This window comes from Bos taurus, chromosome 24 (genome assembly GCF_002263795.3).
Source record: "Bos taurus isolate L1 Dominette 01449 registration number 42190680 breed Hereford chromosome 24, ARS-UCD2.0, whole genome shotgun sequence".
Taxonomy (NCBI): domain Eukaryota; kingdom Metazoa; phylum Chordata; class Mammalia; order Artiodactyla; family Bovidae; genus Bos; species Bos taurus.
The window spans coordinates 45,739,889-45,767,800 of NC_037351.1; the positions used below are offsets into that span (position 1 = coordinate 45,739,889).

At 44.0% G+C, this 27,912-nt stretch overlaps 1 protein-coding gene and 1 long non-coding RNA gene across 4 annotated transcripts in view; one reads left to right on the top strand and one right to left on the bottom strand.

The window, feature by feature from the left end:
• PSTPIP2 (proline-serine-threonine phosphatase interacting protein 2) overlaps positions 1-27,912 on the bottom strand; it is a 115,954-nt gene that overhangs the window by 23,802 nt on the left and 64,240 nt on the right. For 2 of the 3 annotated variants that reach the window (XM_059880820.1, XM_005224178.5), the window contains exons 5-13: positions 27,110-27,216; positions 21,553-21,615; positions 8,890-8,988; positions 8,330-8,375; positions 7,375-7,454; positions 5,896-5,994; positions 4,878-4,974; positions 4,677-4,755; positions 3,078-3,112 (exon numbers count right to left, since the gene is read on the bottom strand). In XM_059880820.1, coding sequence (XP_059736803.1) covers positions 3,078-3,112; positions 4,677-4,755; positions 4,878-4,974; positions 5,896-5,994; positions 7,375-7,454; positions 8,330-8,375; positions 8,890-8,988; positions 21,553-21,615; positions 27,110-27,216 — 705 coding nt within the window. 3 annotated transcript variants of the gene reach the window in all.
• On the top strand, positions 11,451-21,473 carry LOC132343783 (uncharacterized). Its single transcript, XR_009492741.1, has 3 exons — positions 11,451-12,304; positions 13,419-14,065; positions 20,298-21,473. It is a non-coding gene; the product is annotated as an uncharacterized lncRNA (long non-coding RNA).

Consider the following 27,912-nt stretch of genomic DNA (forward strand, 5'->3'; position numbering starts at 1 on the left):
TTCCTATTCCTTGAGCTGATGCAGACACTAATGAGGCCCAGTAAAATGACCTAACTTGAGTAAACGTGTTGGTGTGGACATCTTGCATTCAAACGGCAAATTCTTGGGCTCTAAGGAACTAGAGTTGTTGGGTCAAATGCTGTTATTAAGCAGGTAGAATGTATGCTTTATCCAAAAAGGTGAAGGAAAGAAAGAAAGCAGAAAAAAGAAAGCAAAGAAGGAAGGAAGGAAAATAAAGACAGGGGAGGGAGGGAAAGAAAAGAGAGCAGAGGGAGGGCCAGGAAGGAATGAGAGAAAAAGGAAGAGAGGGAGGGAAGAAAGGGAGGTAAAAAATAAAAAAGAAATTTGTGGTGTTGCCAGTGCCCTGCCCTATAGTCATTACTGCCTGGTACTCTAGAGAGCAGGGTCCACCTTTGAATGCCAAGTCATTGATTTCCCATGTTCCTACTCTACTTTTAAAATGCACTGGGCCTCTTTCCACTAGGAAGAGGGGTTTATGAAATGAAAAAGTGATAACTGGCTGACTACAATTTGTAGGTCAGAAAATTATATACAGTCAGAGGATGAGGATTTTTATGTCTTCAATATTCACTATCTTTCACAGCAAAGGTCTTTAAATACTACACATACTTCTTAAGGAGAAGGCAATGGCACCCCACTCCAGTACTCTTGCTTGGAAAATCCCATGGATGGAGGAGCCTGGTAGGCTGAAGTCCATGGGGTCGCTAAGAGTCGGGCACGACTGAGCGACTTCACTTTCACTTTTCACTTTCATGGATTGGAGAAGGAAATGGCAACCCACTCCAGTATTCTTGCCTGGAGAATCCCAGGGACAGAGAAGCCTAGTGGGCTGCTGTCTATGGGGGTCGCACAGAGTCGGACACGACTGAAGCGACTTAGCAGCAGCGTACTTCTTAAGCAATTTAAAGACTTACATGTAAACATAAATAATATACTAGCTGAATATTTCTGTCTAATCAATTTTGTTTCATAAGAGACAGTGAATTTCACCAACAACAAACCAAGAAGCGTGGGAGAGAGACTTTCCCAGTTCTACTGTGACTCTCTGAATCCTACCCACCCCTCCTGTCACTCCCAGGAAGACACTAAGATCAGTAACATGCAAGAAGATCAACTCTTTAAAAGAGTTTTTAATGAAAGAAACAATAAATTAGCACTGTAGACTAATTACACACATGGATAGATGAAAAGAAAACCTACTATCTGTTTAGGAAGATATCCTTTCAGAGGTTTTCTTTGCTCATATATACATGTATATGCCCATTTGGGTTAAAAGAATTACAGTTCACGAGGAATTTCATTTGGTAATGTTGTTTTGTCTTCAGAGACATTCCTTCTGGTTGATATTGACTTGGGGCATGTTGAGTGCCAGTGCCAGCACCTGAGTGCCATACAGGAAGAATCACCTTTGCAGCCACTGTGGGCTTAGCAGTTCTGCTCCAGGAGCCTTTGTGCTTTACTAACGAGGTCAGAGTACTAATCACCTGGTGTATGATGATGCTCTTGCCCATGGGATTTCCCAGGCAAGAATACTGGAGTGGGTTGCCATTCCCTTCTCCAGGGACTCTTCCCCACCTAGGCATTGAACCTGTGTCTCCTGTATTGGCAGGTGGATTCTTTACCACTGAGTCACCTGGGAAGCTCAAATTTGTTTGTAGCAGTGCCTTAAGTATAGGTGTAAATAGCCACAAAAGAGATTAACAAGAGCAAATAAAGAGTCCAAGAATAAAGGGGGAATGTCCTCATTCAAGTAGGTATGGAATGGTCTTGGTACCCTCTCAGCTGTGGGAACCAGAGAGGCCATTCTGCAAGTGCACCGTGCCCACCAGTGTAAGACCTGATGCAAGGCGTTTGCAGTCATATTGTAGGGAAGCTTCAAAGACTTCAAAACTACAGTCACTAGTCTAAATGCAACTTGATTCTGTGAAGATGAAAGGTTCTTACCACTGATGTTACTGATAGACCAAACTGTAGTTATTATCAAGTAAAGAGTAATCAGGGTCATCTGCAAAGGGCATAACAGAGAGCAACACTAAGTTAACATTTCTTCATGATAAGATCCTAGCCCTTTTCAAATCAAACCATTCCACTCTGAGTCTAGTGACTGCTATTCTGTAAGAAGAAAACATTTGGCAACAAAACCTACAAATAATAGTCATAACTACAAGCCAGAAAACATACTGGAAATTTCTATTATAATTTATTTGCCCTTTTTCATCCGTGCCCAGCTATCATTCCCCACAGTAAAATCATCTTCAGAAATGGACAAAAGTAAGTCCCATATTATCAAGTGGTATTTAAAAGGTTATGAGAAATAAATTAACTTACATTCTTACAGAGTTCCAAGATGTAATTTCAGCCACTAAATTTTTGCTAAGATGCTAAATGCAATCTAAGATGTCTCACCCCTCTTCCCTTGAACATAGGTAGGTATATCTTTTATTCAAATAATAGGTATTTGCTCAGAACCAGCTACGTGCCCAGTATCGTGTTACATTTCGTGATTGATTCAGGAGAAAACAAAATGTCTGCCTTCAAGGATCTTGTAATTACCCAGGGAATACAGACTAACAAAAAGCACTAAATATTTCGTTCCCCCAGAGGTATTATAGGAGTTCAGAAAGAAAAAGACACCAGAGTGATTCTGGAAAGATCCAATTGTGGGCGGTGCACAAAATATATTAGGTTATATGTTTCTAGACATCTTCTATAAATTATATTTCAGTGTCATCCAAAGGAAACTATATTTCAGTTTTGTCATTTTCATGGCCTAAGTTGAATTAGTCTCTTAGTAAAAATCCCTTATAAGTTTGAGTGTAAGTTACTTGAGTATAAGTTACTTGAGTAACTGAATTCTCTTGGATAAGCTATAAAACAGAACACAAATTACCAAATTCCACTATGACAAAGAGTATTATAGTTTCTAATAATAAGTTCATTCTCTTGGAAATTTTATTCTATTTATTCCCTTCTCTCCTTTTATTTCAAAATTCTAGCTACTCAACCTTAAATAAAACCTGACCTAAGATTTCAAATGATCTTTCTTGGTAGCATACCTGGTAAGCTTTTAGGATTTGGTAGAGGTCCTCTCCTGTAAGAAATGGAAACCAAAATCTTTCAGATAAGTTCTTGCTGTTTTTTCCAATTTTCTACTTCACTCTACAAACATACTGTGTGCTAGTCAGACTGGGTTTCTGCTCTAGAGGGTTAAGAAGACTTCAGATGAAACCAAAGCTCTGCAGCACTGACCTCCTGGATCTAGGCTACAAATACTACCCTATGCTAGGGAGCAGGATGCCCAGAGCTCTGCTCCGCAGCCCAGAAATCTACTGTGTGGGCCAGAGTTTCTGATCACCTTGGACAGTCTTCACGTGCAAAACAGGAAGTCAAACAGCTCCTACTTTGCCTTGAGAGTTAAAGGAAACAATTCCTAGTAAGAGCTTTGAGCAGCACTTAGCATTCCCTCTCATAAACATTTATTATTATTTATGTGTTTGGGTGTGCTGGGTCTTTGTTGCAGCACACAGGCTTCTCTAGTCATGGCACACAGACTTAGTTGCCCCATGGCATGTGGGATCTTAGTTACCCAATCAGGGCTAAAACCCCTGTCCCTTGGACTGGAAGGTGGATTCTTAACCATTGGACTACCAGGGAAGTCCTGCGCTTGGCTTCCTTCCTACTCAAACACTCCCCTATCTTTTTAAAATTTGGACTGAAAATTCAACAGCTTAGATTTCAGGGTGACTGTATGTAAAACAGAAGCTTCTTTTCCCTCACAATCCTTTATATCAGGGGCAGCAAGTTTTTTCTCTAAAGGACCAGATAGTCAATGATTTAGGCTTTGCTGGCCACATGACGTTTCTATCTCAGCGCTACTCATCTCCAGCATGAAAGCAGCCATAGACAGAAAGGAAACCGATAAGTACAGCAAAACTCTCCATATGAACACTGATGTTCATGTTTCATGTAATTTTCACATGGCACAAAATAGTTTCCTTTAAATTTTTCTCAACCATTTAAAAACATGAAAACTGTTCTTAACTTGTAGGCCCTACCAAAACAGGTAGGCTGGATTTGATTCACAGGGAGCCAGAGTTTGCCAACTCTTGCTTTCTACAAGAAAGGTCTAGGATTGGGACTCCCCAAGTGGTCCAACGGCTAAGATTCCGAGTTCCCAATGCAGGGAGTGTGGGTTCAATCCCTGGTCAGGGAACTAGATGCTGCAACTAAAGATCCTGTGTGCTGCAAGTAAGACCCAGTACAACCAAATAAATAATAAACAAATAAGTAAAAATCAATAAATATTATTAATAGAAAAGTACAGGATTCGTGCATAAGTAATAATAATCGCACTCAAGCATGACACAATTCTCCTTAAACTATGACCAGTACAATCCATTTAACATTTGTCCTAAAAACGCTATTTCCAAAAATCCAGAAACCTCTCTAAACAAATGCAGTGGTGACACATTCCGATTCTAACGTGTTTGTATTAGAATTGAAACACTAAAAGTACAAATGCTCATTAAAAGTTCTTTTTCTGGCCTCACTGCAGCCTGAACTCCCTGCAGTGGAAGTGTGGAGTCTTAACCACTGGACCACCAGGGAAGTCCCTAACAGCACTTTTCTTCATGTGAAAGAAAGCTGGATATTACCTTGCCGAGTTAGGCCCTGTAGCCTTTCCTGGGGCTGCATTCTTCTGGGGGCAGTAGAAATTCTCATACATGATGGGTGCTAGGGAATCATCAAGACATAAAACATTAAAGAAGCTGATGACTTCCATTCTCAATGACATGTGACACGAAAGACTGATAGTATTGCTTAAATAACATCCCCCAGCCCACCACTCCATTCACCTGGTGGAGTCTGTCCAGTTCCGCGTTGATTCACAAAGTACTCAATGTCCTTCTCGATGCTGCACATCTCTAAACTCTTACGGACTTTTTCATACATCTAACAAAAAAGAAGATAAATCAAGGTAGAGCTACGTCCGTAAAAATGGTGGCATGGAGTATTAAAACGGGAGGTGTGATGAATGGCTATTTTCCAAATTTTGTCTTGAAAAGAAAAAAAAAAGATACCACAATGTCCTGGACTCATAGAGAGGGATTTCTTTGATGTATATCTGCTATTACATTTTTTTTAAAGATGACAAAAAATAATATCTTTGTAGCAGCACAGTAATCTTAAAGACTTAAAAAAAAAAATGCATGGGATGAAGAGAATAGATACCAAGTCCCATGACCAATCCTACACACAAATGCAAAGACAACTGGAGAAAAGTTCTTCAGTCAATCCTACCTGTTTTCTGGGTGTTATTTTCAAAACTGAATGTCCCATCTAAGTGAGAGTGGCTATTTCTTAGGAAAGAAGGTTGTGATAATTTGATTCTGGTCCTTCTGAGACCTGGGAACCCAGGACAGTTGCTGTGCATGAGTTAAACCTGGGTCACTAATGGCCCTTAACACTGCTGACATTAAACCCTGAGCCCTGGAGTGACCATTAGCCTGGGCGTGGCTCAGCCTGCTAGTTCCTGGTACTTACTGTCCTGGAGTGACTCCGTTTCAGACTGGAGCAGTCCCCGGGACTCACATTCATGTTGTGACATCTGTTTTCCATAAATTAAACTGCATTTGGGTCCTTTCTTTGCTCTCCTGCCCTAAATGTGAATTTCTCAGTGAGAGACTCATGATGGTAAAGTGAGCCAGGAGTCAGGCAGGTTAGGTGTTTCTCTGGGTCCATACTCACTGTGTATGCAGTCACTGTACCTACCTGGGCCTCTAATGACAGGGGATGAGCTAACAACTGTCTCTGACTCCTCCCACTCTACGAATCTAATATGCAGAGCATCCTCCGTGGATAACTCTGACTCACCTCATCACTTGTGACGCATTGTTGTGAGAGCTGATTCATATGTAACCACAGTGCATTTCGAAAGAAGTTTATTCGTTCACATTCTTGAGCCTCAAACACCTGTAGAAACAGGTACATACATGCAGAGAAAGGGTCTAGACTGCCCATGATGTAAGAAACAATTTCAACCTTGAATTATCTGTAAGCTTATAGTCTCATTTAGTGTACTCCCACCCACTGCTGAGGAAGCTCATACACTCTTAACTCCGGCAAATGGATTTTAATAACATACTAACACAAATAGGACTGGATACAGTTTTGTACATAAGAGGTGGTGGTGAACCCAGCCGTCACTGTTCTAACCTGAATTGTGGCTCACATTTCCCACTGCCTAATGGACAATCTGCATGTGGGTAGCTTGCCAGAGCCTCCAATGCAAAGTTTTGCCTTCAGGTTTCCCTGATGGTCCAGTGGTTGGGGGTCTGCTTTGCATCGAAGGACAGATTGCAATGCAGAATTTGCAATGCTAATTCAGTTCCTGGTCTGGAAAGATCCCACCAGCCACAGGGCAGCTAAGCCCGTCAGCCACAACTACTGAGCTTGAGCTCTGGAGCCCACAAGCCACCACTACTGGAGCCCACACCCTCCAGAGCTTGTGTTCTGCAACAAGAGAAGCCCATGCACCGCAAACTAGGGAATGGCCCCCGTTAACCTCGACTCGAGAAAGCCCACTCATTGTGGGCCCAGAGTTTCTGGTTCCAGGGGCCTGGAATTGGTCTGATAATAAGATCTGCATCTAACAAGTATGTTGGTACAGGTCCCAGGACCTCCCTTTGAGAACCACTGGTAAGAAAAATGTATAGACAGGGTGACAGAAACTTGAGGAAGTTTCCAGGTGGAGTCTTTACTTTCTCTGGGACATTGTGAGGCACATGTTGAAAATGAGGAGGGCCATGGCGAAATGAAAGGTGTGAGAATAAAAATCTCTAAAGCCAACTCTGCTGCTCCCTGCACTGCCTTGTCACAGAGAAAGGAGAAGCTTTCAGTGGGAAGTCACAAAGAAAGTGAAAGTGAAAGTAGCTCAGTCGTGTCCGACTCTTTGTGACCCCATAGACTATACAGTCCATGGAATGCTCCAGGCCAGAATACTGGAGTGGGTAGCCTTTCCCTTCTCCAGGGGATCTTTCCAACCCATGGATCGAACCCACATCTCCCCCATTGCAAGCGGATTCTTCACCAGCTGAGCCACAAGGGAAGCCCTGGACGTCACTAAAGCAAGCGTTAATTGATTTCAGCTGCTTCATAACTGCGACCCAAACAGAGCAAGCCATTGACAGAATGGGACGGCACGATCAGGATGGGCAAGAAGCAGAAAGACAAGGTTTGCAAGAAAACATTCCAGTCCTTCCATCCTCTACTTAAAGTCCACATTTCTAATTTGCCTTCAAGCAATTCTACAAAAGTAGAGGGAGAAAGACCCGCCCATGCGCTTCCAGATACCTCGCAGGCCTTGATGTGCTCGCTCTGCCACTCATTCCGGACCCTGTCCAGCGTGTTGATTTGCAGCATGTACAGCTTGTCTGCAATGGAGGGGAGGGGCCTGGGTCTGGAAACTGGGAGGAGCGGGGCTCGAAGACCCAGCCCCCAGGCCCCTCCCGAGAGCTCACAGGGCTCCTGGGGACTCTGAAGGCTGGAAGGCCATAATTACATCTCACCCTCATCACAGCTTTGTGAAAAATAAGCAAAGGCAGGCATCACTTTCTTTCTAAAGAAAAACCAAACAATCAGCCAGAAATGTTCCAAAGAAAGAGAACTAAAGGCTGACAAAAAAAAAAAAAAAAAAAAACTCACCAGGGTTTCCCTCTACCTCTTTCCATTTTGAGGAAAACTAAATGAGGCAGGCAGAAAAGTGAACTAGCAAGTCACTTCAGTTTTGGATTTAGAGACTTAAGGGACCACGGTCGTAAGAGGTTTGTCTCTTGCAGGAAACTCTGGGAATTAGAAGCCCTTGCAAACTCTTGGTTTGAATCCTTAGATTTCAGTGATGACGAGACCTCACAACGTGGCTGTTTCTTTCACAGCAGAGAAGACGTATCAGGAATGAAATGGGATTTTAAGATGATTGTACCCGATAAGTAAGAGTGAGTACCTGATTTCAAAGCAGCTGTCACAGGACCCGACCCCTCCATGCCCCCATGCCATTCAGTCACCTGTCAGGCAGCATGAGCTAAGCAGGCGGGGGCCAGAAACCGCTGCCTCTTTTGCTTCTCCCACTTTCCAGGGTTCTGATATACCCCTCTTCCTTCCCTCTGTCCCTCCCTTCTTTCCTTCAGATACCTTGCTAACCCTATGGTACAGGCATATATTCACTATTGTAAGGTATACCAAACTACCTTTCTCAGACAGATTTAGCCCCACCACCGTCTTCCCCCATCCATGGGAGCACACCCCTCACCTGAGTCTTCTACTGCAGTCTTTGAAGTTGCCAGTTTCACAAAAAGCTGTGAGGACCAGAAAAAAAACAAGAAGAGGAAGTCAGGAATGCTGGGCCAGGCTTCTAAAGGCAAAACAGGTTTAAAAGCAAAGTCTGTGAAGAGACAAGTTCTAAGTCATACTTATGTTTCTCTTGTAAGTTAATCACTCAACTTGCTCTTTAATCTTCCTAAAACATATCCCTACCTTCTGATTGCTAACAATCTTTATCCAGATTTCATAAAATTCAATTTATAAAAGACCCAAGCAGGAGGGAGCCTCGCTCTAAGGAACACATGAGATGGAGTTTTGAAGAAAGATGAAAACATCAGAACCCCTCCCCCATGACCAGGTTTCTCTAGCTCTTCCTCAAAATAGGACATGGGTTTTTCCGGCTCAGAGGACTCTAATAGCCTGAAGGAGGGTATTGCCAGGAGCTTAGAGTGCAAGTCCATTTTTTGTTTGTTTGTTAAGATTATTAATTGGCTCTAGTTTGACATACGTGAATCTTGGATTTTTCAGGCTATTGGCTCTCCCAGGTACCTTTTCTTGTTGCTTCGGGTTTGCCATGTTGGCACTGCGGTGGACAGCCTGCTCTGCTTCATCTTTGTCTCGGCATTTCTGCTCATAGTTCTTCTTTGCCTTTGTAGTTATGAGACAAAAGAGGATCAAAACAGATAAGCAGACTGTGACTCTGAGGAGCAGCCACCCTAACCGCTCCCCTCACCCAGCAAATAAGAGGGCACGCTGATTAGGGCTGTGATCGCCTCTAGACTGTGTGTGCTCAGAGCAGCTGCTCTTTTTAATCTATCTCTGGAAGGTTTCTCCATCCCCTTTCCAAATCATGTATGTAGCGGCAACCTGATCAAGGAACTAACAACTCCTATTTGGCAAAAACAAAGTCTATGAACTTTAAAAATTTACTGAAACAAAAGACTGAATATAAATTAGGCAAAATCAAATACTGATGTAACTAGAGGACGTGTAATCCAACATTTATTCATTACACTCAGAACTGAGATGCAATGATTTGGTCCTGAGAACTTAACTAACAATGCTTCAGTATTCTCATGTACCTCGTTACAGCATGTGGGCAGTGGGGAGGGCACTGACCTCATCATTTCTGTAGCCCAAGGTGGTCATGCTCCTTCTTGATGTAAAGAATTCTGTTTTCGGTAGTTTAAAAGTAAGTGTGGTCTCTCCTGTGCTACCATTACTATTAGCAGTGTGTAATCAGTTCACAAAGTACACTTACTGAATCAAATAATTGTGTTTCAACTCTTGAAGCAAAGACTTAACTTGTTCAAACAAAGCAAAGCTGTGAATCAGTTGGCTAATAAATAAAAAATTATAAACACCCCAAAAATGCTTGACTAAGAATGAAGACACCTTTTCAGAGCTGGTTTGTGCTCGTCAAATATCTCAAATGCTTTCCTACATTTCTCAGCTTCCCCTGCAATTCAATTGGGGTTAACACACACACATATAATATATATATATATATATGCCATAATTTTCTTAACCTACTCTCTACTGGTGGACATTTATCCTATTTCCTATTTTTATTACATAAAAACACTCCAATTTTTACTGTGGGTAGTGTGAATTTACAGACCAAATTCCTATAAGCATAATTGTTTGATAAAAGAATATATACATACTTCCCTCCAAAATGGTTGCCCTCATCTATACTCCTATAAACACATATGTGAGGGTATGGTGGCCTCATACTCTCACCAACACTAAAATAAAACAATGTTTTTAACCTTTTGCATTTTATCTCATTGCTACAGTGGTATATCCTTTCTACTCCATGTCTTTTACTTTTTTTTTTTTTTTTTTTGGAGCATTATAATTTTAATTGATTTTTAAAAGCTCAGTCTATACTAGTAACACTAACTGGCTGTAAATTATATGTTATTAATGCATGCCAAGTCACTTCAGTCATGTCCAACTCTTTGTGACACTATGGACTGTAGCCTGCCAGGCTTCTCTGTCCATGGGATTCTCTATGCAAGAATGCTGGAGTGGAGTGCCATGCCCTCCTCCAGGGGATCTTCCCAACCCAGGGATCAAAGCCACATCTCTTATGTCTCCTGCATTGGCTGGAGGGTTCTTTACCACCAGCGCCACCTGGGAAGCCCCATGTGGTACTAATATTTTTCTCCCATGTCATCTCTCACCATATGATATTTTTTCTTTTGCTCTAAAGAAGTATTAAATTTTAAGGCTGTCAGTGATCCATCTTTCTCTTTTCTGTATTATTTTTTAATATGACATATTAGGGACTTTTTTCTCTGTTGCTACATAGTCCTCATAATCATATCTTTAAAGGTTGTACAGTTTAATCTTTCTCCATTTTTTGGTAATTAAATCATTTACAGTTTTCATATAAGTACTGAACACAGTAGTACATTTTGTTTTTCTCATTTTGGAGGATTTTTATAGTCTTAGATTCTTTGCATAAAATTGATGGGGTATGATCATCACATTTATGACTCTAAAAGCATATAATAAAATGTCTTTTAAAAATGTATATGGGCTCCAGGGAAGATAGAGCAGATTTACTCTTCCCTATTCCTCCACACAAGTATAACTAAAACCTCTGAGCATTCTACATAAAACAAACACAAATTGCTAAAAGGTAGAGAGAAGACAGATTGACTAATGTCCTTGGTCTCAGACAGTAACCCAGAAGCAAGTGCCCTGAGTTTTCTTTTGGCCTCATATATCACAGAATGGGTGCCAAAGCAGCAGACAACCGAGACATGCTGACGGGCATAGACAAAAAATAGTCCCAGTGGAAAGCTGCTCTCTCTGGCCAAAAGGTCAGACATGGGACAGCACAGTAGGACAGGAAGAATCCTCCAAGTTCTACAGCAGCCACACACCACATGAAGAAACTGTGCCCTCTCCCACCCACCACACATCCAGCAAAGGCCAAGTGGGGACTTCCACACTCACCAGGCTATGCTGAGGTTCCCAACTCCTCTGCTAAGGTGGTATCGGAGAAGAACAAATATCAGACTTGGACTTTCATTCCTACCCAGAGATAATGAAGCAGCACACACAGAGCCAGCAGAGACTCTGTGAGGAGCCTGGACTTTCACCATCCCCACCTGGCATAATGAGGTGCACCACCTCCCTGCTGCAGTGGCATCAGAGGCGTTCTAGTGGAGAGTAGAACTTTAACCACTCCCCAGTAGTAACACTGACCCTGTGGTGTCAGTAGAGGTTGGGGGATGGAGGAAAGGAACCTGGATTTTACCCCCTCATAGCACTAATGTGGTGGCACTTTACCTCAGTGCTAGAGTGGCATAAGAGTAAGGCAGCTAAAACTGAAGATTTAAATAAGATTTAGAGTCTTGCAACAGAATACCTAAAATGTCCAATATCAGTTGAATATCACTCATCATACCAAAAACCAGGAGGATCTCAAACTGTATGAAAAAAGACCATCAAGAGATTTCAACATCAAGACGACAGAGATGTTACAATTATCTGACAAAGATTTTAAGGCAGCCATCATAAAAATGTTTAATAAACATTTGCAAACAGTGGGAAAATGAAAAAACCGTCTTGGCAAAGAAAAAGAAAATCTCAGCGAAGAAACAGAAGGTGTAAATAAGAACCAAATAGAAACTTTAGAACTTAAAAATTTACTACTTGAAAGGATAGACTTATGAATGAAAGAGACAGAAAAAAGAACTGGTGAACTGGAAGGGAATTCACTAAAGGAAAGCTAAGAGTGTAACAGAGTGTAGCAGGGCAGCCCTTAGCACACAGAGGTTACTGTGGACCATTACTCCATACTGTTACTAGGCAACAGGTCCTGCTCAGCCATTGGCCAGCACCACAGTGGGCCCTTCCCACAAGCAACCAACTGTCAATGAGAGATCCTTAGGGACTTGATTCGGCCAGTGGTCAGTAGGGTGGTGGTCATCAGCTGGAGAGTGAGGTAAGAGGTAGATGCTTGCCTTCTCCCCTGGGCCTTCCAGCCTGTTCCCTGGTCTTGGGCCAGTGCGTGATGGGGGACCAAGGAAACAGGGTGGGTACTGTGTCATGCAGGGCCAAAAGTCCTCACCAAGGCCACCCAATAGCCTTGGCCCAGGCCTTAAAGCAGTGTTGAACCTCTCCCCCATCCTTGTCTCTCTGACCTAATATCAGCAGCAGTTTGTGTGCGTCACAGTCTGTGGGACCTGCCCTGCCCCCTTGGGCAGCCAGAGGAGCCTGAGAGCCAGTTGGTTTGGACACCTGGCTGCCTCAGTGATGATAGCTGGGCAAGGTGAGGGAACCTGGCCCCAAGGGAGCTGCCAACTGAGATCTGCCTCCTCTTAGCCAGGACCGGGACCTTGGTGGCTGAAAGTTGTGCCTTGGGACCCTGCCCTTTCTTATCAGGACAGAGAAAAAAATTTGTTTGGCAGAAATTTACAGTTACATTGTTACCTGACCATGACCTGACTTCAAGAACAAAGGATCTGACACCCAGAAGTTTGCCACAACTAACCACACCTCTCCCTCACCTTTTCTATAAAAGGGCTTTGCTAAAAGCTTTCAGGGAGTTTGGGGGTTTTAAGACATGAGCCACCCATCTCCTTGCATGGCCCTGCAATAAACCTTTGTTCCAAACTCCAATGTTTTAGTATTGTTTGCCCTCGGTGTGTGTCAGACACATGGGCCTGGTGTTTTCAGTAACAAGAGTAGTTATCACTGGCAGACCTACCTTAAAAAAATGCCTGAAGAAGTTCTCTAAGCAAAACAAAATTATAAAAAGAAACCTTGAAACATTAGAAGAAAAAAAAACACTCAGCAAAAAATGGGCAAACACAATACTCTTCCTTTTTCTTCTTGTGTTTTCTAAATTTTTGAGGAAGCAAAAATTTAACAATGTTACAGCTGTAAATGTAGGCAGAAGAAGTAGGAAATTTATGTTTCAATAAGACTGTCTCTTTATGAGAGAGAAAGTCTTTTCCCTAGATTGCTCAAAACATAAAAATTCTGGGAGTAATCATATATCAACCAACACCATTTCTGCATTATACTGACATAATTCTCTATCAATCACTTTTCAGGTGCTCTGCATCAAAGTGTTAGGTAGTTAGTATAGGAAAAAGGAGTCCAAAATGGCAGTGGCTAAAAGACAAAGGAAGGGGGAAAGCCTGCAAAAATGGAACAAAAGAATATCTGCAGACTGGAGAGAGAACTTCAGGTGAAAGAAATAGGCCCCCTTCTTGGCTAGCCCAATTTGCATAGGGCAGGCTCAAGGTGGAGAGGAGACAAACACATGAAAGGAAGAAGCCAAGACAGATTAAGGCCTCTCCTTTGGGGTCGGCCGGCCTTCATGTCTCGAGGGTGTAATTTCCTTTCCTCGCCAAATAAAATTCTGAGCTGTAACTGAGCTGTAACACTGGTCTGCCATTTCAAATCTTTGCTGCGGCAAGACAGAACCAAGGAAATTTCACACTCCCCCGACATATCTGGTGCCATTTCTTGGATTTAACGTGGCTGAAACAACCTCGGCTCAGCACGTGCGAGGCGGAGGCCAAGCCCAGCAGAAGCCCAACTCGGTGAAAGCTCTCTCTGTGGAAGCTGAACGTGAAGAAAACCCAGCGCAACAGAAGTGATAAGAAGCCCAGAGTGCTGGAAACCAGGACAGCAAAAAACAAACTCAGCAGAAATCTCACATGGCTCAGCCTCAGATTCCAGACCTCCAGTCAAGGTAGGAGGTACTCACCCCTATGGCTGGAAGGACATATGGCTAACAAAATCTTAATTCCTTTATAATCTCTCGTTTCTTGTTTCCTCAAACCCCCTGCAAATAGGCAAGCGGCAGTGGGTGCAACTGGGGGGCTCTAGCAGGGACTCCTCCCCAGTATGTCACAAAGGCTCTACTATCTGCTATGCCCTGGTAGCTGTTGCCCAAGGGGGTGAGGGTTCTTCTGTCCTTAATCATCTTTGTGCCAAAGATCAGACCAATGAAAACTGTGAGCACGGGTCAGGTATTTAGCAGGCTTTCCAGCAGGTTATGAAGGGGATTTTTCAGCACATTTTTCCCACTGATTTTTCCTCCTGTCCTTCAGTTCCTCTCTCCAACTATGCCACTGCTTACAAAGTATTGGGCAGGTCATCATGTTTCCATTTCTGAAAATTGTGTATGAAACTGTTTATACCTAAGATTGGGATTCAAACCCACGTGGCAGGGACTCTGTGCTATGCTTAGTCACTCAGTCATATTCAACTGGGACTTGAACCCAGCCAAAACCCATGGTGCCTGGTTTTAGGACCTAATGAAGCTCAGGCTCTTGATGTCTCATTGCCAAAAAAATTCAGTGAGAGACACAGCGATAGGTAAGAGGTGGATTTGTTCAGATTCAGAGAGATGTACACTCCAAGAGTGGGCCATCACAGAGGGCGAGTGAGGCAGCCATGAAATGTGGTGTGGTTAGTTTTTTATCTGCTGGGCAATTTCATATGCTAGTGAATGGGAGGATCATTCCAACAATTGGGGAATCACCCACTCCTTGGTCTTTTGATAGTGCCTTGGACGTGTCATGGCGCCTCTGGGTGTGTTGTTTAGCTTGCAGATTGAGGATTAAAATTTAGTAGAATTTGACTTGTCTGCCATCTTGGACCCATTTGATTTTAATCGGTTTATGTTGTACCCTTGGGCTATGTCATTCTTTCAACAGTTGTGCCCTGCCCCCTCCCTCCTGTTTCATGCTCTTTTCCTGAGCCCAGGGTGGGCCCACAATGTTGCCTCTACACTCTTCTGGAGGGACAATCAGAAAATAACTGACCCTTGGGAGGGCAATATTATATAATATCCAATCACTCTAGAGATTCAGGCCTTCATCTTCCATGTTTCCTACAATATGTGCAGCAACAGCAACTCTCAGTGAACCCACTAGGGCAGGTGACAGGCACACAGTGCCTGCTAAAAAGTCCATCTGTTGGTGGCATCCCTTCAAGGGCAACTGGGCTTCCAGGGATAATGTTTGCTTCTTTGGGAGTTAGCCCTTCAGGCCATTTGGACCCAAACCCTTACCACCCTTCTCCTAAAGTTACAAACATACCCCCAGATCAAATATCCACTTCACTTTTATGGAACATCTGGTCTGTTGAAGTGAAGTGAAGTCACTCAGTCGTGCCTGACTCTTTGCAACCCCATGGACAGTAGCCTGCACCAAGCTCCTCCATCTACGGGATTTTCAAGGCAAGAGTACTGGAGTGGGTTGCCATTTCCTTCTCCAGGGAATCTTCCCAACCCAGGGATTGAACCCAGGTCTCTCACATTGTAGACAGAGGCTTTACCTTCTGAGCCACCAGGGAAGTCCTCTGGTCTGTTGCCTCTTATCAATTTGTTCTTAAGCCACTTACTAACTCCTACAACCAGGATCCTGCCCCCTCATAGGCAACATTGCTCCACCTTGCTTATTATTAAAATACTCTTAATGCCCCTACAGGACCAGATAACCTACTCCTATGTCATAACTTCTGTTATTACCTAAAATGGGTCTATGACAATAAAATGTTTACCATTGGAAACACCCTAAACTACTCTTATGGAGGACTAGGGAAAGAAATCTGACTTACATTCCCTCAGAGCAATAAGAGGATAAGGTTTCACCAGGTTCCCAGTCTCAGGGCACAGGCTTAGATTGCTTTACATCATGGTATCTATTCCCATCGTGATGGACAAACCGGCAATGAGTTAAGATTACACCCCCTCATCCTACCCAGGACTAGTCACGCTGGAGACCTTGGGGATGCCCAACTCCAGCCTGGGGGTCCCAGGAGGTCAACCTGCCTTGACCTGCCTATTAGGGGAAGCACACTGACTAAAACCACCCACCCTAGCCAGGCACCATAGTAACCATTTGCGTGAGTTGTTTTATGACAGGAGGTCCTGGTAAGGAACATGGAACTAATAAGCCACCACCAACTGGAAAAGTTCGGGAAAGGTCAAAAGGAGACACCACAGGTCCGACCACCTCCCAGAATCCTTTGCTGGCATCCATCTTGACTGAACAAGGCATGCACCACCAGGAAAGACTCTGAATCAGAATGATTAGCTAAAGACAACCCAGAAATTAATCCTATCAACATAAAACTGCAACATAAGAACTTATCAACATAAGACTGCAAGCCACATGGCAGAGCTGTTCTTCTGGGTTCCCTTACCCTACTGCTCTCTGCCCAAGTGCCCTTTGCCAAGAAAATCTCTTGCTTTGTCAGCACATGTGTCTCCTTGGACAATTCATTTCCAAGTGTTAGACAAGAGCCCACTACGGGCCCTGGAAGGGGTCCCTCTTCCTGCAACATGCCTAGGGATCTGTTTCCTGGGAGGTTGTCATGCCTCAGCCTGCTTGGGGATTCACCCAGCCTAGGATCCCAGGAGGTTGACCTGCCTCAACCTGCCTAAGGATCTGGTCCTCGGGAGGTTGTCACACCTCAACCTGCTTCTGAATCCACCAGTCCATTGGTCCCAGGAAGTCGATATGCCTTGACCTGCCCAGGGATTTGATCTCCAGGAGGCTGTCATGCCTCAGTCTGCCTGGGGATCTGCACCCTGACCCGGGGACGCCTGGCTCTCAGGTTGCAACAGTACTGGGTAGGATAAGCTTCGGAAAGACTCACCCCTAAGGAAGTCCACCCATGGAATAGAAGGAAGCCTATTACTGTGGGACTGTGCCGAGTCTCAGCAATAACTCAGGAGCCCAACAAGAACCACATTGCCTTTCTGGAAAGGCTAAAAGAGGCCCTCCAAATGTTTACCAATCTGGACTTAGACTCTTACAAAGGACAGGTGATTTTTAAGGACAAATTCCTGTTCCAATGTGCATCAGACATCAGGATAAAGTTACAATAGCTACAGCAGCAGGACTCTGCTGCCTCTTTAGATGAGATGGTCCAGACAGCCACCAATAACTTTTACAACAGAGAACAGGAGAGGGAAGCCAAGACCCAGGAAAGAGAGAGAATGAAAGAGGCAAGCCATGCCCAGATGCTGGCCACCCTCCAGGGAAGCCCTAGGGCAAACCCCAAGTCCTTGAAGGACAAGGCATGAGACAAATGCCTAATCTGTAGACAGGCAGGACATTGGGCCAAAGAGTGTTCAAACTGTGGCAAGTCTCCTAAAATGGCTTGCTACAAATGCCATCAATTGGGACACTGGGTGGCACTCTGCCCTCCGGATCCAAGAGCCTCAAGGTCAAGTGCCAAGCCTTCCCTCACAATGGTTCAACAGGACTGAAGTGGCCTGCTCCAGCCAGCCCACCTGCCACAGATAACCATCAACAGGGATGGAACCAAGGGTGCACCTGGATGTGGCAGATAGGTCCGAGAATTTCTTGATGGACACACAGGCTACCTACTCTGTCCTGACCTCCTGTTCCAGAGCCATCTCCTCCCAAACCTGTACTGTTTTGGGTGCTACAGGAAAAACAATTACAAAAAAATTCACCCAAGCACTTCTTTGTTGCTGGGATGGGCAAATACTTTCCCACCAGTTTCGGGGGGTCCCTAAGTGTCCTACTCCCTTATTGGGAAGAGATCTTTCCCTGCTTTCGAAATCTTGCAGCTATTGCAGTTCTGATGGAAGATGCTTTAAAACTCTCTCTTGGGGGCAAACTATTTTTACCAGCCACCAAGTGAAACAACTTTTTAATGGGAAAGGCCATTTATGGATGTCTGACCAAAGGATCCTCAGGTATCAAGTAGTGCTGATGGAAAATCCAGGCCAAACTATATACTCTTGTGAGGTTCTTAACCCAGCTACCCTCCAACCTATCCCTGAGGGCTCTCTCCCCTTTCACTCTTGCCTAGAAACCTTGGACGACTGGGCAAAACCCTGAGAAGGATTGTCAGAAGCTCCTCTGACCAATCCTGAAGAAATTGTACACTGATGGAAGTAGCTTGGTCTTAGATGGGGAAAGAAGAGCTGGATATGCAGTAGTCTCCAATTTTGAGACCATAGAGGCTAAACCTTTGTCACCAGTACTTCAGCCCAATTGGCTGAGCTCATAGCCCTGAGCTTTAGAGCTGGGAAAAGGAAAAAGAGCAGCCATTTACACTGACTCCAAGCATGCCTTTCTGGTGCTACATGCACATGCTGCTATTGGAAAGAAAGAGGCCACTTGACCACCCGAGGGTCCCCAATCAAGTAGGGTGATCAAATCCTTAGGTTCTTGGAGGCAGTCCATCTGCCCAGTGAGGTTTCAACCTCCCACTGTAAAGGACACCAAAAAGGGAGTACGCAAGTGGCACAAGGGAACCAAGAAGCCTATCAGGCAGCTAAGAGCAGCATTACAGAACAGTGACCTAATAGGGGTTGCCACCTTAGTTCCACAGACTAATTTGCCAGAAATTCCTTCATATACTGAAGGTAAGACTCTTAAAGCTAAGAGTGAGAGCTTTCAAGAAGATCATATGGGATGGTTCCAAGAGGAGGGACTCCTTTTTCTGCCTGGGAAGCTCCAATTGAAGTTGATTAACTCCTTACCTGCCACCACTTATTTAGGGGAGAAGGCCCTCCAAAGATTACTAGAAAGGTCCTTCAGAGGAAAAGGCCTCCAAATAACTATAAGGCAAGTGGTCACCTTTCGTCCCACTTGCCAATTAACCCCCAAAGAGCTCGAAGACCTCAGCTGGCCCAGCCCATCCAATGGCATGGGACCTACCCAGGAGAGGATCGGCAGATGGACTTCACCCAGACGCCAGCTTCTCGAGGGTTTAAATACCTACTAGTCATGATAGACACATTCACGGGATGGACTGAAGGCTTTCCCACCTGGACTGAGAAGGCTGAGGAGGTGGTAAAAAACAATGCTCCATGAAATCATTCCAAGATTTGGTCTGCCCAGGTCATTACAAAGTGACAATGGGACATCATTTACTTCTAAGGTCACCCAAGGGGTCTCGAAAGCACTGGGCATTACTTAGTACCTCCATTGTGCCTGGAGGCCTCAATCTTCAGGAAAAGTAGAAAGAGCCAATCAATTCTTAAAATCAGTGATAAAAAAAGATAACGCAGGAGACCTCCCTGGGATGGAAGGAGGCTTTACCAATAGCTCTCCTCCGCACCCGCATTGCCCATAAGGAACAGGTTGGTCTTAGTTCTTATGAGATGCTATATGGAAGACCTTTTGTTTATATCAATGACCTCTTCCTAGATCCAGAGGCTCAGACTCTCTGGTCTTATACCATGGCCATTGGGCAATTCCAACAGGATATACATTTGTGGGGTGTCAACCAAGACCCAAAAGATTCTAAAGAGCCACCACTATATGCTCCAGGGACTCAAGTCCTAATTAAAGTCTGGAAAGATGGGTCCCCAAAGGCTCCGCTCCAGGCCACATGGAAGGGCCCCTACCCTGTAATATTTTCTACCCTCACAGCAGTTAAGATACCAGGGCACAACTCCTGGATTCACTAATCACTAGTCAAGCTGTGTAAGAAAACAGAAGAGGATATTCAGTATACCCTGGTAGATCTCAGATACCTATTTAGGACTACAAATGAGTGCCATTCTAATGAACACCCCCAAAATTAATTTTCTGGGGACAAGATTTCTCAGGATAGCTCTAAAGAGCCAACACAGCTTGGCAGGGGTTGTACTCCAAAACAGACAGGAGATAGAGCTCCTGATCCCTGAACAAGGAGGAACTTGAGCCATCTTAAATGAGACGTGTTGTTTCTGGTAAATACCTCCAACCAAGTTAAAGAAAGTCTCACAGTCCTCAAGAAAAACATTCAGATCCTACGGGATCTCAAAGAATGAGCTGGAGAGTTCTTGGGGTGGCTACAGTCTCTCTTTGGGGGATCCTTCTCCAGGCAAGGGTGAATTTGGAGTTGGCTAATATCCCTACTAATCCCTGTTATCACCATATTAATGCTGCTTGTGATTGCTCCATGTATTATCAATTGTCTAACCTGTTTTTGTCTCTGCCCAGGTCAACAAACTACAATATGCAGTGCCAGTTCAACAAGGATATATAAAGCTACAACCTGACCAATGGAAAATATCACTCACCTTTAGATGGACACTGCTATAAGGACTCTGAGGCTTGAGACTAGCAAGAGAGGGGGAGGCCCAATGCCCCTCACCATCCCAGCTCAGCAGGAAGTAGCCAGAGAGACCTCAACACCCCTACTCCCAGAGAATTGGGCCTCCCATCTCTTGAGGGGGGGATGTTAGGCAGTTAGAATAGGAAAAAGGAGTCCAAAATGGCAGTGGCTAAAAGACAAAGAAAGGGAAAAGCCTGCAAAAATGGAACAAAAGAATATCTGCAGACTGGAGTGAGAACTTCAGTTCTCACAAACAAATACACCCTCTTCTTGGCTAGCCCAATTTGCATAGGGCAGGCTCAAGGTAGGGAGGAGACAAACGTATAAAAGGAGGAAGCCAAGAGGGATTGAGGCCTCTCCTTTGGGGTCGGCCCACCTTCATGCCTCAAGGGTATACTTTCCTTTGCTTGCCGAATAAAACTCTGAGCTGTAACCGAGCTGTAACACTGGTCTGCCGTTTCAAATCTTTGCTGTGGCAAGACAGAACCGAGGAAATTTCACACTTCCCCAGCAAAAGAAAAAATGCAGAATAGACTGCATATGCCATCAACATTGGTGGCATTTTCTTTTTTGACCAGGTAACCAGGTATGATGTCATAGTCACAGAATATATGACGATACTTCTGTACAAAGATGGAGTCACAGATGTTCCAGTAACACAATTCAACAGTAGGGGATTCATGAAATGCTACTGTGAGATCCCAGCAACTTGTCTAAGTTCTATCTTGATAAGCTTTTTAAAATAAATTACTTAAAGCAAAGATGGCTTTTACAGTTTGCAGATATCTTAAAACTCAATAAAAAAAAAAGGTAAGAAATCAAGATTCAAAACAGTCTTACAGGGAAGAAGTTCAAATCCAACAAGATAAAAGGTATCATATAATATACATGCTCTGGTCTGAAATATTTAAGTTGACTTGCTATATTTTCCCAGGTTGCTGAAAAGATAACATCATTGTATTTCTTCTAATTTCATCCTCAATCTTTCCAAGGCCTTAAAAGGAAAGAAAGCCAAACCACTAAAGGCTGTTTTCTCTAAAAGACTGCACAAATGTTATTTTCAGGAAAATGTTGATACACAGCACAAGATTTCAAAAAATGTCACCATTTTTTTTTTTAAAACAATATAGTAAGACTTACATCCATGGTTTTCTTGAATTGTAAGCTCTTTTGTTTATGGGCAGCATCCATTATAAGCTCCGTCTGTGAAGAGAGCACAAGCACTATTAATAAAGATAATTATTAACACCAGTTTATTTTGAAGGCTAAGCATTTAACATGGCTTACCTCGTTTAGTCCTCACACAACCCAGAGGGTAGATGTGCTATTTATTATTACTCCTATTTCACAAATAAGGAGAGTGCAGCACAGAAAGGGGGAACAATTTGCCTACCTTTGAACCTGGGTGGCCACCAGCCACTACTGAGAATCAGGGATCACCTTAGAGTATCCTCATCAGTAAATATGGAATCAAGAAACTTAGGCTTCAGGTGTTAGTCACTCGGTAATGTCCGACTCTTTGTGACCCCGCCAGGCTCCTCTGTCCATGGAATTCTCCAGGCAAGAAGACTGGAGGGAGTAGCCATTCCTTTCTCCAGGAAATCGTCCTGGCTCAGGGATTGAACCTGGGTCTCCCACACTGTGGGCAGATTTTTTATCATCTGAGTCACCAGGGAAGCCTCGAGTTTCAAAAAGGGATTTTTAAAATGTTGCTCATTTTAAAAGGGTTCTTTATTCTGTAAGCCTGTGTCAGTGCAGTTAGGGACTCAGAAACATTCACTTCTGTGGCATTTGTCAAAGGCACTCCCATCACTGGCAAGGAGCCCAGGCAGGATGAAGGGAAGAAATGTTTGTGGAACAGCTGATCAGTCCTACATTGTACACCATCTAATCCAGGAAAGGTAAGCTACTTGGTTGAGATCACTTGGGAGCAATTTCTTTGCTGTGGCTGTGACAATACTTTTATTAGTCAAAATAATGGGACTGATAATAAAAATTCAACTCTCAGACATAACAGTGGGGTTCCCTGGTGGCTCAAATGGTAAAGAATCCACCTGCAATGCAGGAGACATGGGTTCAATCCCTGTGTTGGGAAGATTTCCTGGAGGAGGGCATGGCAACCCACTCCAGCATTCTTGCCTGGAGAATCCCCATGGACAGAGGAACCTGGGCTACAGTCCATGGGGTTGCAAAGAGTTGGACACGACTGAGCGACTAAGCACAGCCCAGACATAGTGGCAGCTCCCACACTATTATGTGCTAAGTGACTCTCATGCATCACGATTGTGAGTACTCATCCCCATCCCCTGGGTAACCTCACCCAAGGTGATATTCTCAGCAAGTAGCAGAGTTGGGATTTGGACACAGTCAGACTCCTGTGTCCTTGTTCCTAATCTTTACCCAAAACTACCATTAACCACATGATAGCCCTCTAAAATCAGATGGGTATATAAAAGCTAAGAAATGCAACAAAATGAGTTATGGCATTGCCCTTGTACAAGATGACATAATGCAAAATAATACTAAGAATATTAAAATATGTCTCTTTCTTCTGGAAAACTAAGTTTTTACCCATTACCATAATGCACAAATATGGATGGATTTTCAAGATATCTGTATATGTTTTGGGATGGTCTCACTTCAGATATGAACTTTGTAGAATATATGAAACTCCCTTGGGAGAGCCCCCAAGGGGCCCTCTGAGAACGAAGCACCCATCTCCCACCCAGCTGAAACGGAAGGACCAGGAGGAAACGAGGTTAAGGCTCTAAAGAAATTGAGGACAGAAACATGACCCCACGGGGATGACTCCCAAGCAGATCCCTGCCATTGCAGACAGACAGCTGTGTGGCTCATGTGAGCACCTATGTGCCTCTGTGAGGAGGGCAGAGTTTATTCATAATGTTTCTTGGTTTCCCAGGCTCCACAGAGCAGATCAGTTAGCGATGCTGGTCTGTCCATGGTCCTTTCTAGTCCAAATTCACACAGTGCCATTCTTTCAGTTCAGGAGCTGTTATTATTTTATAGTTTATGGCCCAAGTCAGGCCTCTTTATCTCCAAGTTCTACGTAACACCAGCATCATGCACCTCTCATGTGGCTACAAAGTTCCATTATACTTCATGCCATTCTTCTCTCTGGCTTCAAGGATTCCTGTATTTGTATATCAGCAGGATCTTAGCAGCTAGTCTAGCTCTAACCTAACTGGTGTGATCCCTGGAGCCCACAAAGTGCTATAGCTCAAGACCACTCAGTGACACCCAGTCCAGCTCTGTCTGCTACCACCTTGATTTAAGTCTCCTCATGTCCATACTCACTTGTAAGGTGGCCTTTCCATGGTAACCCCAGTAAGTCATGAGTTCTCTTTCAGGACTTATATAGCATGCAGGATCTTAGTTCCCCAACTAGGGATCAAACCTGTGCCCCATGTAGTGGAAGCACAGAGCCTTAACCACTGGACAACCAGGGAGCCTCTTCCAGGGCTCCTTAGGGATGTTTTTCTTCTAGGACTCATTCTTTCTGTTTAGACTGACTCTACTGGAAATTTGATTATGCTTTATCAGTAACACAAAATAGTGCAAAGCCACAGCCCTGCATGCTATCAAGTGGGGAGAGGCAAGAGGAAGGGGAAAAGGAAGGAGAGATGTATAATAATGGCCTGCAGTAAATTGCTGACTGAGCAGCTGAATAGTCTGTTTGTCTGCTTACCTACACTCAGACTATACTCTGAAAACTGGAAGTGACAACCTATGTGACCAAGGAGGTTCCCTTCTTCGGAGCTTGCTCTCGACACAGGGCCTTCTGCCATGATCATCCTTGTCTTAGTTGAGACAGTAAAGCATAATGTAGGCACCAGAAGACAGAGTGATTGACCACGTGCTTCCTTTGTTCAGCTTAGGATGCTCTGGGCTGGGAAAGCACCTCAGCACCTAAAACGTCAAACCTCCTGAGCGTGGCTCCAAAGATCCCTCCCTGCCTGCCACCTCCAGGGCTGAGAACCTTCTTTGTCTCTGCCCTCACTCATACCATCTTTCACTCTGTTGGCCTTAGCTTCAAGGTCACTGCCTCCAGGAGGCTCCCCAGACCTACCAGTTAGGTTAGGTGTCCCACTGCAGGTTCAGCTGGCAGCTTCACTTTCTTATCTTTTAAGGCTCATTCCACCGACATGATTACTGTCACATCAGTCTCTCTGGCCAAGCTCTATGCTCTGGGGGAGGGATGGCCACAGCAGCATTTGTCACCACCCTCAGAAAACTAGTTCTATAAGCTGCTGCTGCTGCTGCTAAGTCGTATCAGCCGTGTCCGACTCTGTGCGACCCCATAGACGGCAGCCCACCAGGCTCCCCCGTCCCTGGGATTCTCCAGGCAAGAACACTGGAGTGGGTTGCCATTTCCTTTTCCAATGCATGAAAGTGAAAAGCGAAAGTGAAGTCGCTCAGTCGTGTCCAACTCTTCGTGACCCCATGGACTGCGGCCCACCAGGCTCCTCTGTCCATGGGATTTTCCAGGCAAGAGTACTGAGTGGGTCGCCATTGCCTTCTCCTAGTTCTATAAGCTAGTTCACTGAAAAGTTCTACCAGCCATACCTCCCCTGACCCAGTTCACTAAAAGAAACCAACTGATGGATTTCCTTGATAAACGGAAATGGCTTAGTTTCCAAGAAGTGAGAGACCAACACGTGCAGGGTTTGACTAGTGAAAATGAGAAGTTAACGTTGACACATAGTCTCTAAAAGTCTGATTTTTTTTTTTCAAAGTATCTAAATACAGAAGTGGAACAACCCATAGTTCACTGTGATACAAGTAACTGTAAATTTATGAATAAACTTTGGACTTGGCAAAGAAAGCTCAGAAGCTGTTTTCCTGCTGTCGAGAGCACACAGCGTGGAGAACTTTGATGACTGCAGTGGAATGAGCCCAGGCTTCGCTGTTGCTTAAGAGAATTCAAAATAGTTCCAGCTGCGAGAACTTGGTCTTTGTAACTTACGAGGAAGGGAAGTTTCAGAAGCCTTGCAAAATTAACAAAACTCTCCCTGAAACCAAGGGCACTTAAGACTGTGAGGAAACACGTCTCTTCTTCTCTTAGTGGAAATCATGTGTGCACAGACCCTGGCTGTCGAAGGCTGAAAAATTGTAAACCCGCTGGAGAACAGGCAGGGTTTGCAATGGCAGACGTAAAGAGTCTGACCATCCAATAGATAGATGGGTGTAATACACATATACTTTGGGCCAGATGTGACCCTCAAACCCGATACTTGAACCTTGAATTTGTCTGAAAATACCCAACATGGTGTTCCTTAATTGTTAGTTTCTACCCTTCCTTCCGAGAAGAGGCACAGCTGTCAGGGCAGCTTATGAAATGACAGTATATAGAAGGTAGTCAGGCCCTTAAGACGCCTCCGCCCACTCCAAATGTCAGGTCGCCACAAGAGAGGTTGGAATTAGACTCTGATTTAGAACCACAGGCAAAGTTGCTGGGATTGAGGCATGGGTAAAATCAGCTGTTAACTGGATATATACACTGCAGACAATGACTTCCAGACAGTAAAGGGCCAGGATGAAGAAAGATTGCCAAGAAGTCCATGCAGAGCTGTCTGGAGAGACCTGGGTGGGCGTGTTCAGATGCTACCTAGGCAAGAGTTTCTCTCTCACATGAAGTTCATGCTAACCTTGGAGACCAGATGTTAAAGAAAAGTTCTGTGGGGACTTCCTTGGTGGCACAGTGGATAAGAATCTGCCTGCCTTTGCAGGGACATGGGTTCGATACCTGGTCTGGGAAGATTCCATGCGCCTTGGAGCAACTAAGCCCACGCACCACAACTACTGAGCCTGCGCTCTAGAGCCCTCGAGCTGTAACTACTGAAGCCTGCGGGCCCTAGAGCCTGCGCTCCACAATGAGAGAAGCCACTGCCATGAGAAGCCCATGCAACACAACTAGAGAAAAGCCCTTGCAGCAACAAAGACTCGGCACAGCCAAAAAAATCAAATCTTTTAGGACCAAAATGGAAGGGAGACAAAACAGAGGCTGGTCTAGTCTAAGGAACACTTTAATATAAATCTGCACTTCTTGTCTTGATCCTTGTAACTTCCTAAATGTTTGCCAGTTTTATTAACTCTTGTTTACTCCCACCTCCTGCCCATCAAGGAAAAAGAGCCTGTATAATATCCGTTTTGAAGCCAAAAGGACTTGAATTTCCCAGGACCTCTGTATCCCTATTTGTAAAATAGGGCAGTTGGACTACATTCTGGGCTCCAGGGAGAACTGAGTCCCCTCCACTTCTTACCCATCCATATCACCTTGACCAGGAGGAGGAATGTGAACTGAAAACCCACCACCTTGGATGTGCTAGACCCTTATGAAAACAGGGCTTCCCCTTTCCAGTCATAGTTTAAACAGCGGCAGCAGATAGGAAAGCAAGCTGGACCTCTGATTCTTGCAACAAGTTAAAAAAGAACTGCCCTAGCATGTAAATGGGCACAGAGGCATCCCTGTCTAGACTGAGTGCCCACATGGTTCCCGATAAATAATCTCATAGGTTAAAAGACGAGTGTGGACGCTTGAGGGGAGCTGAGCTAAGGAGTTCAGTGAGAAAACAAGCCTGGAGTTTTCTGCTGGAAGAAAGGCAACATGTTAATACATGTAAGATATAACACATAAACCCAACCCAACCGCATAAACCATGTAACACATAAATCTAACCTTTTTTTGTTGTGACTTTTGCTTTTCCCTGAACTCCTCCATCTTCCTGGCTTCTTCTCTTAAAGTCTGTGCAAGGTAGATGTGACTTTGTGCCACATTGTCTACTTCTGCAAAAAGAATAAAAAACAAACCCACATGTCTGAATTCAAATCAAAGAAACCACATAAAAAGTTAAAATACAGACAGAACTCTTGGGCACGTGGTAAAGTTAACCTGCTTCACTTGGTCATCAACATTTATTAAGCCCCTCCACATACCCAGCATTACCCTGAAGCCAGCAAACCTTTAGTGCAGCTTTCCACCACGAGCTGCACTAACCTGGTGTGTGCCCAAGGCAGGGGAGAAGCTCATGGAGCTTGCATGCTAGCACACAGTACTAAACCCACTACAATTTCAAATTCAATCCTACTTCTCATTACAGGACTCTAAGGTTCTTCCCATCTCTAACATCTCATGAGCCTGTAAGAAATTTCTCTCTGGATAGAATGATTATTGGTATTTTTCCCTTTATTTTCTGAGATCTTTGTAAAGAGCATGACTTACCTTTCTAATAGAAGAACTGAAATTTTTACTTTTCTTGTTCCAAGGACACAAATTATAGATGGCATTAAAGATAGAAAGATTGACAGATATGATCTAAGAAAAAATTTTGAACTTGTATGTGTTAGAAGAGACCCAAAAAACTAGAAAAAAAATTGCAATTTACACAACAGAGTAAATAGCTATATTAAAAGAACTTCAAATCAAAATAAATATATATATTCCAGGGTTTTAAAATGGTTGAAAAGCATGAAATCTTTAAA